Source organism: Gymnoscopelus braueri (genome assembly GCF_963280865.1).
Source record: "Gymnoscopelus braueri genome assembly, chromosome: 13".
In the NCBI taxonomy this organism is placed as follows: domain Eukaryota; kingdom Metazoa; phylum Chordata; class Actinopteri; order Myctophiformes; family Myctophidae; genus Gymnoscopelus; species Gymnoscopelus braueri.
The window spans coordinates 29,016,594-29,029,093 of NC_137615.1; the positions used below are offsets into that span (position 1 = coordinate 29,016,594).

The 12,500-nt window shown below is 40.9% G+C and overlaps 1 protein-coding gene across 1 annotated transcript in view; it reads right to left on the reverse strand.

Annotated features, from left to right (window-relative positions):
- caskin1 (CASK interacting protein 1) overlaps positions 1-12,500 on the reverse strand; it is a 143,714-nt gene that overhangs the window by 45,128 nt on the left and 86,086 nt on the right. Inside the window, exons 3-4 of the mRNA XM_080447227.1 lie at positions 2,550-2,647; positions 1,697-1,842 (exon numbers count right to left, since the gene is read on the reverse strand). Coding sequence (XP_080303353.1) covers positions 1,697-1,842; positions 2,550-2,647 — 244 coding nt within the window. The remainder of the gene's footprint in view (positions 1-1,696; positions 1,843-2,549; positions 2,648-12,500) is intronic.

Here is a 12,500-nt window from a genome sequence, read left to right on the forward strand (position 1 = left end):
GTGTAAAAATGGACTCTCAGGATTTTACAGTGTGTGAAACGATGTTAAGAGAATGCAGCCCGGGAGGGATGCCAAATTAGTGCTGTGTAAAATGACCTCCGAGAGACTGCTGTGGCACCGAGTGAATGGAAATGAGAAACGGAGCGGTTGGGAAAAGCTCTGGGAGAATACACTATTCACATCGGGCAAAACTGTAACAAGGAAATGTGTTGTAATGATTTAAAACACTGTATATATATTTTTTTACCATAATGACTGGAAAACACATTATATTCAGCTATATAGTTTATGTGAAATCACCAACTGATCATTCTAGAATTCAAAGGTCTATTATTCTAATGTGTTTGGAGAGTTTCTCTATCATGGGATTAAGAGTGTTTTAGCTGCTGTGGTTTAAAGGAGCTGTCACATTGTGCTGCCTAATTGGCCAGCTTGCAAGAAGTCCTTCAGTACTGTTTGTGTTTTTTAACCACTTAAACCCCATATGGTTGAGCGGGGTCCCTCAGGGCTCTATGCTAGTGTATGCTAGTTTTCTGTTGTTGTGAGGAAATCTTTTGCTGAAAATAGCCGATCGCTAATAGCTTACAACGCGTCGCAGCGTGGCGCGCTGTCGATTTTCTGCGAAAGCTTTCCCCACAATACGGATTCTGGGGGTTTAAGTGGTTAACTGAGCAGGAAAAGGCTTCTCTGGTGCCTCTGAAACAGCCTTTTAGAGCAGACCGTGAGACAATGAAATTCTCCTTTGAAACCCAATAACAATGAAATTCTTTCAAGCATGGTGGCAGCTCCATTACGCACTGCAAAAAAATATTGCTTTTACAGTCTGCAATACAGAAAAGACCAAAAAAAAAAGAATTCTCCGGCAGGAACTACTGTATTGCTTTTTTTTCCTCCTTTTTCCAATAAGAACTGGAATATGTATTGGAAGCTGTGTATGCTTATTGCATTTTCAGTTTTTTCTTCTGTGAAGCCACGGGCAATTTTCCACAGTAAAAGTGTTTATCTTTTACTCAGAGCTACAGTACACAGTGAAATTAAATCAACACTGAGGATTTCACAGTGTAGAAGCAACTATTGGATTAGTTAAGCCTGATTTATACTTGGTTGTGCGCTGGTGTGGCTATAAATCTATAACCTCGCACAACGCGTCGCAATGGCTATGTTGTGTGAGCTTGCAGATCTGCTATTTTAGATGCGCAACCAGTGGTGGAAAAAAGAAAAAAGTACTAAAATGTTGTACTTAAGTAAAAGTAGCAATACCACAATATAAAAATACTCTGTTACAAGTAAAAGGCCTGTGTTCAAAATGTTACTTGAGTAAAAGCACTAAAACGTTTGAAAATAGCAGATCTACAAGCTCACAACGCGTCGCGATGCGACGCGTTGTGAGCTTGTAGATCGGCTATTTTCAAATAGCCTAGGTCTAAAATAGGGCTGAAGTGGTTAATGTATGTTTTATAATATAATAATTTATATCTGCAAAGTAACTAGAAACAAACATTTTCAAATAATTGTAGTGGAGTAAAAGTACAATATTTGCCTCTGAGATGTAGTGGAGTAGAAGTGAAAAGTACTGAAAATGTAAAATACTCCAGGTAAAGTAAAAATACCTCAAAATTGTACTTAAGTACAGTACTTGAGTAAATGTACTTATAGTTACTTTACAGCACAGGCGTTTGGTGTGAATGGTTCTCACCACATCATAGTGTCCATGCTGTGCTGCCAGATGAAGAGGGATCTGGCCTTCATCTGATTGGCCGTTGACTGAAGAACCGGACTTCAGCAGCATCTTCATGGGCTCCGCCTTACCCTGCCAGGCCGCGTAGTGCAGCGGCCGCATGCCTGCGTGCACACGCGCACGCACACACACACACACACAACCACACAAAGAAAGAAAGATACACTCATGTCCAGTGGTGGAAAAAGTACTCAAATGTTTTACTTAAGCTCACAACGCGCCGCGACGCGTTGTGAGCTTGTTGATTTTCAAATAGCCTAGGTATAAAATAGGGCTAAAGTGGTTAATGTATGTTTTATAATATAATAATTTATATCTGCAAAGTAACTAGTAATTAAAGCTTTCAAATAATTGTAGTGGAGTAAAAGTACAATATTTGCCTCTGAGATGTAGTGGAGCAAAAGTATAGACAATTGGAAATACTGCAGTAAAGTAAAAGTATCTCAAAATTGTACTTAAGCACAGTACTTGAGTAAATGTACTTAGTTACTTTACACCACTGCTCAAGTCCAAGAGTAATTGTGCTATATCGTTTCTGTCAGGCAGAAATCACTTATCTCCATATTTGAACTTTTTGCATGTGAGTAAGTGTGTGTGTGTGTGTGTGTGTGTGTGTGTGTGTGTGTGTGTGTGTGTGTGTGTGTGTGTGTGTGTGTGTGTGTGTGTGTGTGTGTGTGTGTGTGTGCGTGTGTTTGTGTGTGTGTGTGTGTGTGTGTGTGTGTGTGTGTGTGTGTGTGTGTGTGTGTGTGTGTGTGTGTGTGTGTGTGTGTGTGTGTGTGTGTGTGTGTCTACCACTGTGTTACTCTCTCACCTTTCTGGTCTCTGATGTCCACAGCAGCCTGTGACTCCAGCAGCAGAGAGATGAGCTCCAGGTTACCGTTGAGAGCCGCATGATGCAGCGCAGCAAACCTACAACACAATGAATGCATTTTGAAACGTTACTCCTTTGTGTCAACTGAATTAGTCAAAAATCATTTAGATTATAATTTGCAGGACATTCCTTCATTCATTTGAGCAGATCAATGACGAGTGAGGTGTATACCGGTGTCTTTACATGTCATTGTCTATTATCTTTAGCCCATTTTCTCGGACTGGCTTTCTTTTTTCTTGTTTTCTCTCCCTATTCACTGCCATTCACGTTGAAAAGCCGTGGAACTGTGAAACAAAGTTAACCCATTAAGAACTGAGGCCGCTTCTAAACATTTTCTAAATCCTAACAGTTTTTCGGAAAAAAATATTTAAAAAAATAATTTCCACGATTTTCCAAAAATAGCAGATCTACAAGCTCATAGCGCGGCACTCGGTGCTGCGCTATGAGGTTGTATATCTGCTATTTTTGAATAGCCAAATAAATCTAAAATGACACAGATGCGTTCCCGGTCTTAATGGGTTAAACTTGTGACTTGCTAATTCAGACTTAGCAAACTGAAAAAAAAACACACGGCACTGTTTATATCTTCACAAATACTGTAGGAGAGGATGCTCTCCATAGCTCTATGGGGGTGGCAGCAATCAGTTCAGGTCATCCAGTAAGAACAGTGGTTTCGTTGTTCAAGCAAAATCTGTCTGGGTCGGCTAACGATCTGGGTTAACAAAAACGTCACCCTTGGGCAGAATCAGATGATATAACCTGGGTTTAATACTGCCTAACAGTCATATTTATTCTATTTCTGTTTCTATTTCTTCTCTCTCTCATATCTCTTCTGATATGCGTCCTAGCATAGCGTACCTTTGCTTCTTCATTGTCTTTCACACTTACTGGTTATCTTGCTCTTCTAAATCCTATATATCCTATAAGTATGCCCAAAGTTGTAAATATAGGTTCCATAATGACATAAGAACGATGTCACGCCTGCTAGCATGACATCCAAATGGGGGAATGGGAATGAAAAAGGAGTGGGATGGTTTGATCCTTTTGTACAATTACTACTGTGCATAACTGTGGTGCTGCATTTTAAAGTCAAATGTTATCTTGAAGAGGGATCGTAACAGTGCCATGAGGTTTAGTCAATATTGACGCAATCATTTGTGGTGTAGAGATACCGGTATAGTCCTTTAACCACTTAAGCCCCATGTGGGGTCCCTCAGGGCTTTCGCTGAAAATAGCCGCTCGACAAGCTCACAACGCGACGCAACACGTCGCGTTGTGAGCTTGTCGGTACACACACGTGTGTAGCATGTCGGTACACACGTGAGCAAAAACACAGCGCACAAAGGTCAGTAATAATAGCAGTCAGGGCATACTATAAAGAGATTTAAGAGGATTGCAAGCATATTATATAATCATCTACAAAAACCATTAGTTATATCATCGACTCCATCAGCTATATCTACCCCATCCCTGTACCATCTACCCAACAACACAATGAGCTGTACCATCAACCCCGTCAGCTGTAAAACACAACAAGATGGAGGAGAGAGATTGGGGAGAGCGGGATATGGGATGGAAAATAGAGACACTGTGGTGTAAATTGTGTATATTACAATCATGTGTATTCATGTGAGTTTATCTTTGTGAGTCTAGGTTTACATGAGTGTACACACACACACACACACACACGCAAGGGTTAATTGTATTTTATATCGAAATTCTATCAAATAAATATATAAATATATTTAATATATATATTATAATATATTTTATATTCACCAAAAATATATACCATATCAATGTAATAAGTAGGCCTACTCTGCTCTCCAGCCCACCGTTATCATGTTATCATGAAAAGCATCTCCCAAGTAAAGCCCCAGTCCGTGATACGGGTGATATCACTCAGGTGTGCACCTTCACTGTATCATGGCTAAACCAGTGGTTCTCAAACTTCTTCACGTCAAGGACCCTCAAATTAATATGTATTTGGCGGCGGACCCCTGTCTGAAAATATTTTGTGCCAGGGACCCCCAGGAGAGAAGATTTGTGTAATAAGAAAACTGCCAAAAATCAAAAAAAGGTTGAAGAAATTAAAAAAATAGCAGATGTACAAGCTCACAGTGTGTCACAAAGTGACAAGCTGTGAATAGTCTATTTGTCTTTGTCTATTTTTGAATAGACTAAGTATAAAATATGGATAAAGTGGTTAAAATAATTGTGATGCTATATTAACACATTTAGCTGGAAACCCCCTGGAATCTACCCAAGGACCCCTGGGGGTCCACGGACCCCACATTGAGAACCTCTGGGTTAAACAACACTTACATTTATATCAGTAAAAAAAGGCAAAACATTACTGTAAGTAGGCCAGTAGAACTTGCCACCTTCACACTGTAATGCTGTCATTATTAGCCTCTGTGCCCACGAGCATGCAAGATAGTCTAATTATCATTAAAAGAACGTTATCTCTGTCATGCAGGACAACTTACAAATATGCACTTATTAACTTCTGAAGCAGGTGGTTATATTTGGCAGTTTTAGTTTAATTCAGTGATTAGTCACACCCTTTCTCTTTAGAGCCCGTTCTCTGTTTAAATGTGTGGTCATGGATGGCGGTTTGCTGTCAGGCGGTCATAAAGACAGCTTCAAGATCCATCGGTCCTACACCACCACAACCTTGGCTTGATGTATTACGTATTAGCACGCCCCGTCTCTCTGTGTTCTTTACACCATAAGGATGTACTGAATCTCTGCCACGCTTTGTACCACCGCCAGGAAAAAGTGAAATAACTCAATTTGAACCTCTTTTCAATGTACATTCATATGGGAGAAGAATGAAGAATAAAGGTTTCCATTTATATGCAATATTGCACTGTATTATACTATTATTTCTACAACTCAACTCACACAAATCAGAAATTCTCCTGTTCAGCCCTCTCACCTCTAGATCCCAGCTACATAACTGTCTTGACTCCATGTCAGAAAAACGTCACACCAGTAGCCAAGAATCTGGGCGTACTACTGGACTCCGTCTTGAGGCCCAGGTAAAAACTGTGGTTCGTACAGTACCTGCTTTTTCCACATAAGGAACATACATAGAATCAGACCAATACTTTCCACCCCTAACCTTCACAAAGTCGTCAATGCCCTAATTTCATCCCGCCTAGACTATTGTAACGCCCTATACTCCACTCTCAGTAAAGGTTCCATACGCCGTCTACAATTGGTACAGAATGCCTCCGCCAGACTCATTACTGGAACTAGGAGATCAGAGCCCATAGCCCCGGTACTAGCGGCACTGCACTGGCTGCCTGTAACTTTTAGAATAGATTTTAAGATTTTATTGTTAACTTTTAAAGCTCTTAATGGCCTGGCACCACAATATCTTGCTGACCTGCTTGATCCCCATGTGCCTGTCCGCCACCTAAGGTCCTCTGACGCGGCCCGACTAGATATCCCTACATCCAGGCTGGTGACCAAGGGTGATCGGGCCTTTGCCGTCAGGGCCCCTAGACTCTGGAACAGCCTCCCTTTGGACGTTAGGGTTGCTAATTCCATTGCCATTTTTAAAACCAAATTAAAGAAAAGACCCATTATTATAGAAAGGCCTTTTTAACTTCTTAACAGCAGAATTTCGGTGCTTCTCCTTTATACTCACTGATACTGTTGTGTGTTGTTCTTGTTGTTGTAAATTGTTTTTATTGTTCACTGTCTGATTTTAAGTTGTTAAGCACTTTGTAACATTGTTTAAAAAGGTGCTATATAAATAAAGTGTATTATTATTATTATTATTATTATTATTATTATTATTATTATTATTACTATTATTATTATTATTATTATTATTATTATTATTATTATTATTACTATTACTATTATTATTATTATTATTATTATTATTATTATTATTATTATTATTATTATTATTATTATTCTTGAGCCAGTGTGATACTATTGTTATGACTGAGGTCTGTTTTTCCCCATCTGTGTGTGTATGCATGTACTGTATGTCACTCTGTTTGCAATTCTGACCACCGGAGGGTGCTGAATACAACCTTGCGTTAAAGACACACTACTAGGCACCCTAAATGAAAGGAAATGTGCCACACAGCTCAGCTGTGTGCACCTCTAGGTTGCCTTTTGCAGTTGGCCGTATACTATAGCTCAGTTGGCTAACACTGTCAGGGTTAGAGGCTACTACAGTAGATTTCTGGTAATTGGACCCACATGTGATAAAAGCGTATACACAGTATAGCCTGGCATGGCCAGACTAATATCACTGCGTAGATATTAGTCTGGTATCTCTGTGGAACCTGCATTTCTGAGGGGCAAATAAAAAAAATGAACCAGGCAAGTACACTGTAGCTAAAAGTGGCTAATAAGCGTTAGAACCTAAAATGGCTGCAATCATGCAAGGTTAGATGTCCTGAATCAGCCGAGCTCGATAAACGAGGAGAGAAAGTATGACACATTAATCTCTCCTGTGGAGGCTGGGGAGAAGTGCTGCCGTCTGCTTCCTCCACTACAATCAATTCATATTTTTTTCTTAGCCAACAATTCCCAGATGTTAACTGAATTTGCTGAGGTAGGCAGAAAAATGGAAAAAAATAAAAAATAAAAAAATAAAACAAGAGCCCAGTGTGTGTTTCCTATCACTTTAGCCGGTGCATAATTTGACGTTATCATGTGAACTCTCTGCCTATACCTCGACTCACTGTGTAGCACAGCGAGAGCAATTTAACACATCGAATGCTTAACACCGAGAGGGACTGGTTTCAGCACCAAGCTGACTTCTCTCTGCCGAGGAGTTGCACAAGCCCAGTGTCTCACCAATCTCTGCTCTATCTATAGAACCGAAGGTGTGAATCTGTCATAGAAAGTGAGAGGCGTGTATATGGAAATGCCATATGGAATATGGAAATGTGGAAATACGGAATAGCGCTGCTGCAGTGCCGCTATGATGACACCTGAATTTCCCATGGGATCACTGAAGTTCTCTCTATAAGTAAATGTTCACATTTGTTCAGTTCTCTGTTCTAGCATGTTCTTTTCCATTGTACTGAGGTTCAAGGTCAAGTACACTTTTTGTCATGCGTACGTTTACAACACAGTAGAATGATAGCAACATTCTTACAGTCAAAACATTTCTCAACAATGTGAAGTACAGAAATAAGGCATAAATATTGTAAAATACATATATGAGAATACAAATAAACAAAGAATAATACAAATATGTACAATCTATGTACTATGTATCTATTTCTGTATATTGCAATGCACTGTATTCTAGTTATTTCTATTTTATTCTGTTCTGTTCCATTATTATAATTTTCATTGCATTATATTGTATTGTATTCTAATACATTGGTTCTCAAAGTGGGGTCCGGGCCCCCCCAGGGGTCCTTGGGGGGGGGGGGGGGGGGGTACCAGAGGGTCCCCAGCAAAATGTGCTAATATAGCGTCACAATCATTTTAACCACTTTTACCATTATTTTATACTTTGGCTATTCAAAAATAGCAGATCTACAAGCTCATAGCGTGGCACCGAGTGCCGCGCTATGAGCTTGTAGATCTGCTATTTTTGAAAAATCGTGAACATTTGTGTAAACCTTTGAATATATATATTTTTGAAGCGAACATTTATCTAAAATCTTTGCTTCTGGGGGTCCCTGGAACAACATATTTGAGATGGGGGTCCGCGGCCAAATACATATCATTTTGGGGGTCCTTGACATGAAAAGGTTTGAGAACCACTGTTCTAATATATTGTATTCCGTTCCCTTCATATGAAGCCTGTGCTGTATAACTATGGTGTAGATGTACTGTACTTGTGTGTTGCTGTAGAGTTATGTAACGTGTCAGAGAGCTCTGACGTGTGCCAGAGAGAGAGAGAGAGAGCTGACGTTGAAGGCAGCAGATAGATACGGTGGTAGAGGGATTAGATATGATGATGTGTCAAATCCGGAAGGATAGGAGGATAAAGCCTGATTCATACTTGGTCGCACGACAGCGTCACGCGCCGGAAATGGCTGAGTTTGTAGATCGGCTGTTTTCGACGCACGACACACCCTCGTACGATATTAGCATAATAGATACCAGATCTACAAGCTCACAAAGCGTCACGAATGTGATGCGTTGTGAGCTTGTAGATCTGCTATTTACAGCATGCAACACCAGCGTGTAACTAAGTATAAATCAGGCTTTAGTGGGCTAAACATGACTAATATGACCCACTACATCCAGTAGGTCAGAAACACATACAGACAGACAGACAGACAGACAGACAGACAGACAGACAGACAGACAGACAGACAGACAGACAGACAGACAGACAGACAAGGCGGTCAGACAATCAGGTGAACTGAAATGAATGTTCAGAGAGAGAGAGAGAGACGGACAGACAAACATGAGAGACTGTCAGACATAGAAATATGTGTGTGTGTGTGTGTGTGAAAACACGTTTGTATGTTCCGACTCCCCATTGGTGGAAATAGAAACGTGTGAATGCGTGCGAGGTATAGGCAGAGAGAAAATCAGAAAAGAGTGTGAAAACAGATTGCATGCGTGTCACACTCTGGCTTTCAGTGCGTGCGTGTGTGTGTGTGTGTGTGTGTGTGTGTGTGTGTGTGTGTGTGTGTGTGTGTGTGTGTGTGTGTGTGTGTGTGTGTGTGTGTGTGTGTGTGTGTGTGTGTGTGTGTGTGTGTGTGTGTGTGTGTGTGTGTGTGTGCATGGTGGAGTAGCATACTAAAGACCACAGCGCTCCCAGTGTGACGTGTGCTTACTCACTGCAAGATCTCTTTAAAATTTTACAGAATACTTCCAAGTCTATTCCGTGATAATCCTAACAGGTCCATTTCTTTACTTTCAACTTCAAATTAACACTCCAGACACTTGACCGTGTTGAGCATCACTTCTCAAACCTTTTAAGCTGAGACCCAAAAGATCATTTTGTTGTCTGCCCGAGACTCAAACTTAGAAAAATACATTATAAATTAACCGCTTAAGCCCTATTTAATGTATTTTTTTTTTTTTTAACATTTCTGAAATTCTTTTGTAAAATATTTGACTTTTTTTCTTTTTTTTTTTACTTTACTCACGACCCATAAAAATCGTTATGCGACCCCAAAAATGGGTCGCGACCCGGTGTTTGGGAAGCACTGATGTAGAGCAGGAAAAGGGCAAGGGAAAGGATAATGAAAGTCAGAATTTCAGTTATCTTGTGTTTGAAGCTCAACGGTGGACATCAGAGGAGCCGCTACGGTCTCAGATGTGAAGCATCATGTGGCCTGTAGCACACTGAACACGCTGTGGACAATACAGTCCAATGTATCAGCCACTTTCTCCTAGAACAGGGGTCCGGGGACCCCCAGGGGTACCAGGGGGTCCCCAGCAAAATGTGCTAATACTGCGTCACAACCACTTTAACCATATTTTATACTTTGGCTATTGAAAAATAGCAGATCTACAAGCTCATAGCGCGGCACCGAGTGCCGCGCTACGAGCTTGTAGATCTGCTATTTTTGAAAAATCGTGAAAAATGTGTGCAAATCTTTGAATGTGTATATTTTAGTTCAACTCAAATCTGTGCTTCTGGGGGGTCCCTGGAACAAAATATTTTGAGATGGGGGTCCGCGGCCAGATACATATCATTTTGGGGGTCCTTGACATGAAAAAGTTTGAGAACCACTGCCGTAGAAACCTTGTATGTCCAAAAGGGCTACTTTTCAGGAAATGGAGAAAGAGAACCTGCGTTCCAAATTGATCCAATGTAGTTATTATTTATTCACCAGCACTTGAATACTTTTCATTGGTTAAATATTCATAAGACCCACAGACACACTTCACCACTTTCACTTTTTTTCAAAAAACTGTAAAAAATTGTTGATCTACTCACAACGTGCATGATCGCACACAGACTGTGAGCTTGTAGATCGGCAATTTTCTATTATTTTGCGTGACACCCTTGTACAATGAAGTAGGCCAGTGGTTCTCAATCTGTGGGCTGGGGCCCACTGGTGGGCCGTGAGGATATTGCAAGTGGGCCCCCAAACAATTGTCAGAACACTAAGATTTTAAGTGATAATATAACATTCATATTAAAAAGGGATATCAATAAATAATCTAATAAATGATCCAAGGTGGAACACAATCGATTGACTGATCTTTAAAATATACATGCTCTGAAAATGCACGCGGCCCACCCATCTGACCACTTAACACCGTGTTAAGTGGTCAGAGAAGGTTAATAAAATGCAGACAGACGGTCTCTGCAACAGTATGCTACATAATATGTATAAGAGTCTCTGCAACAGCATGCTACATATGTATAAGAGTCTCTGCAACAGTATGCTACATATGTATAAGAGTTTCTGCAACAGTATGCTACATATGTATAAGAGTCTCTGCAACAGTATGCTACATAATATGTATAAGAGCCATTGAGCAGACTGCGCATGAGTCTTAACCCACTTCTGGATCTATGTGATGTCACCGTTCCCTCGCAGGGTTAAACAGGGATAGCGTTACACAATGCTGCACTACTGTACACTGCATAATACAGTAGTGTGCGTGTGTGCGCGTGTGTGTGTGTGTGTGTGTGTGTGTGTGTGTGTGTGTGTGTGTGTGTGTGTGCATGCGTGCGTGCGTGCGTGCGTGTGCGTGCGTGTGCGTGCGTGTGTGTGTGCTGTGTGTTCTTGCATATTACTTTTGTGGATGTGTCTGCATGTGTGAAGCCCTGCAGAGATTGTCTAGTGTGTGTGTGTGTGTGTGTGTGTGTGTGTGTGTGTGTGTGTGTGTGTGTGTGTGTGTGTGTGTGTGTGTGTGTGTGTGTGTGTGTGTGTGTGTGTGTGTGTGTGTGTGTGTGTGTGTGTGTGTGTGTGCGGGGGAGGGGCAGGGAAGCCCTCCTCTGAGCCAAGTAGTAAAAACCTGCCATGAAATATTCATGCCCTCTTTCTCTCCATCTCTCCTCTCCTCCTCTACACATCTAGTTCCTCCCTCTGACTCCCCCCCTCCTCTCTCTTAATCCCTCCATCCCCCTTTCACTTTTTTTAAGGAATCCCCAACCCCCCTTCTACTGTACATCACCTTCTTTCTTTCTCCCTCTCCCCATCGTTCTGCATGTCTCTCCTCCCTCGTTCTCTTCTCCTCTTGCCACGCCCCTCCCCGCTCTCTCTTCTTCCTCTTTGATCTTCTTCTTCTCTGTCGCTCTACTTCTAACCGCTGTCTCTGCAGACCTGCTCCCTTCTTTCTCAATCAGGGTCGTCACCATCACAACATTGTTGTGACTAATGATTTCATAGTGTTTTTGACGTTGAACATTGGAACATAATTATGTGATATCTGTTTGGCTTTTAGGCTTTGTGAACAAATGTTTTCTGACCGATACCAATAATCAAAATAAAGAAGGTACTCTGGCACAAAATAGGATATCATTTTATACTATGTATTGTATTTTTGAAAATGCATTTTTCAGCATGGAAATGATCATGACGATTCTGCAAAATAGTAATAATTGTGACAGGCCTATTCTGTGGCAGATGGGTGTCCGCGGCCAAATTCATATCTAAAAATGTCTAAATCCTAACAGTATGTTGCTATATCAGTGGTGCTCCAACTTTTCCATGTCAAGGACCCCCAAAATGATGAGGCCACGGACCCGGATGAGCTTGTATGTCTGCTATTTTTTAATAGCCAAAGAAATCTTAAAATGACAGATGCGCTCCCGGTCTTAATGGATATAATACATACATTAAAACATAAAATATAATACAACCTGAAGCAGTTTGGTAATCAAGCCTCTCTTGTGCATTCGCCACCAATCAAGTCTCTCCTGAAACAGATGAGCTGACCAACATGTAACTTTACAGTATGACAATTTCAAACCTTCGTTTT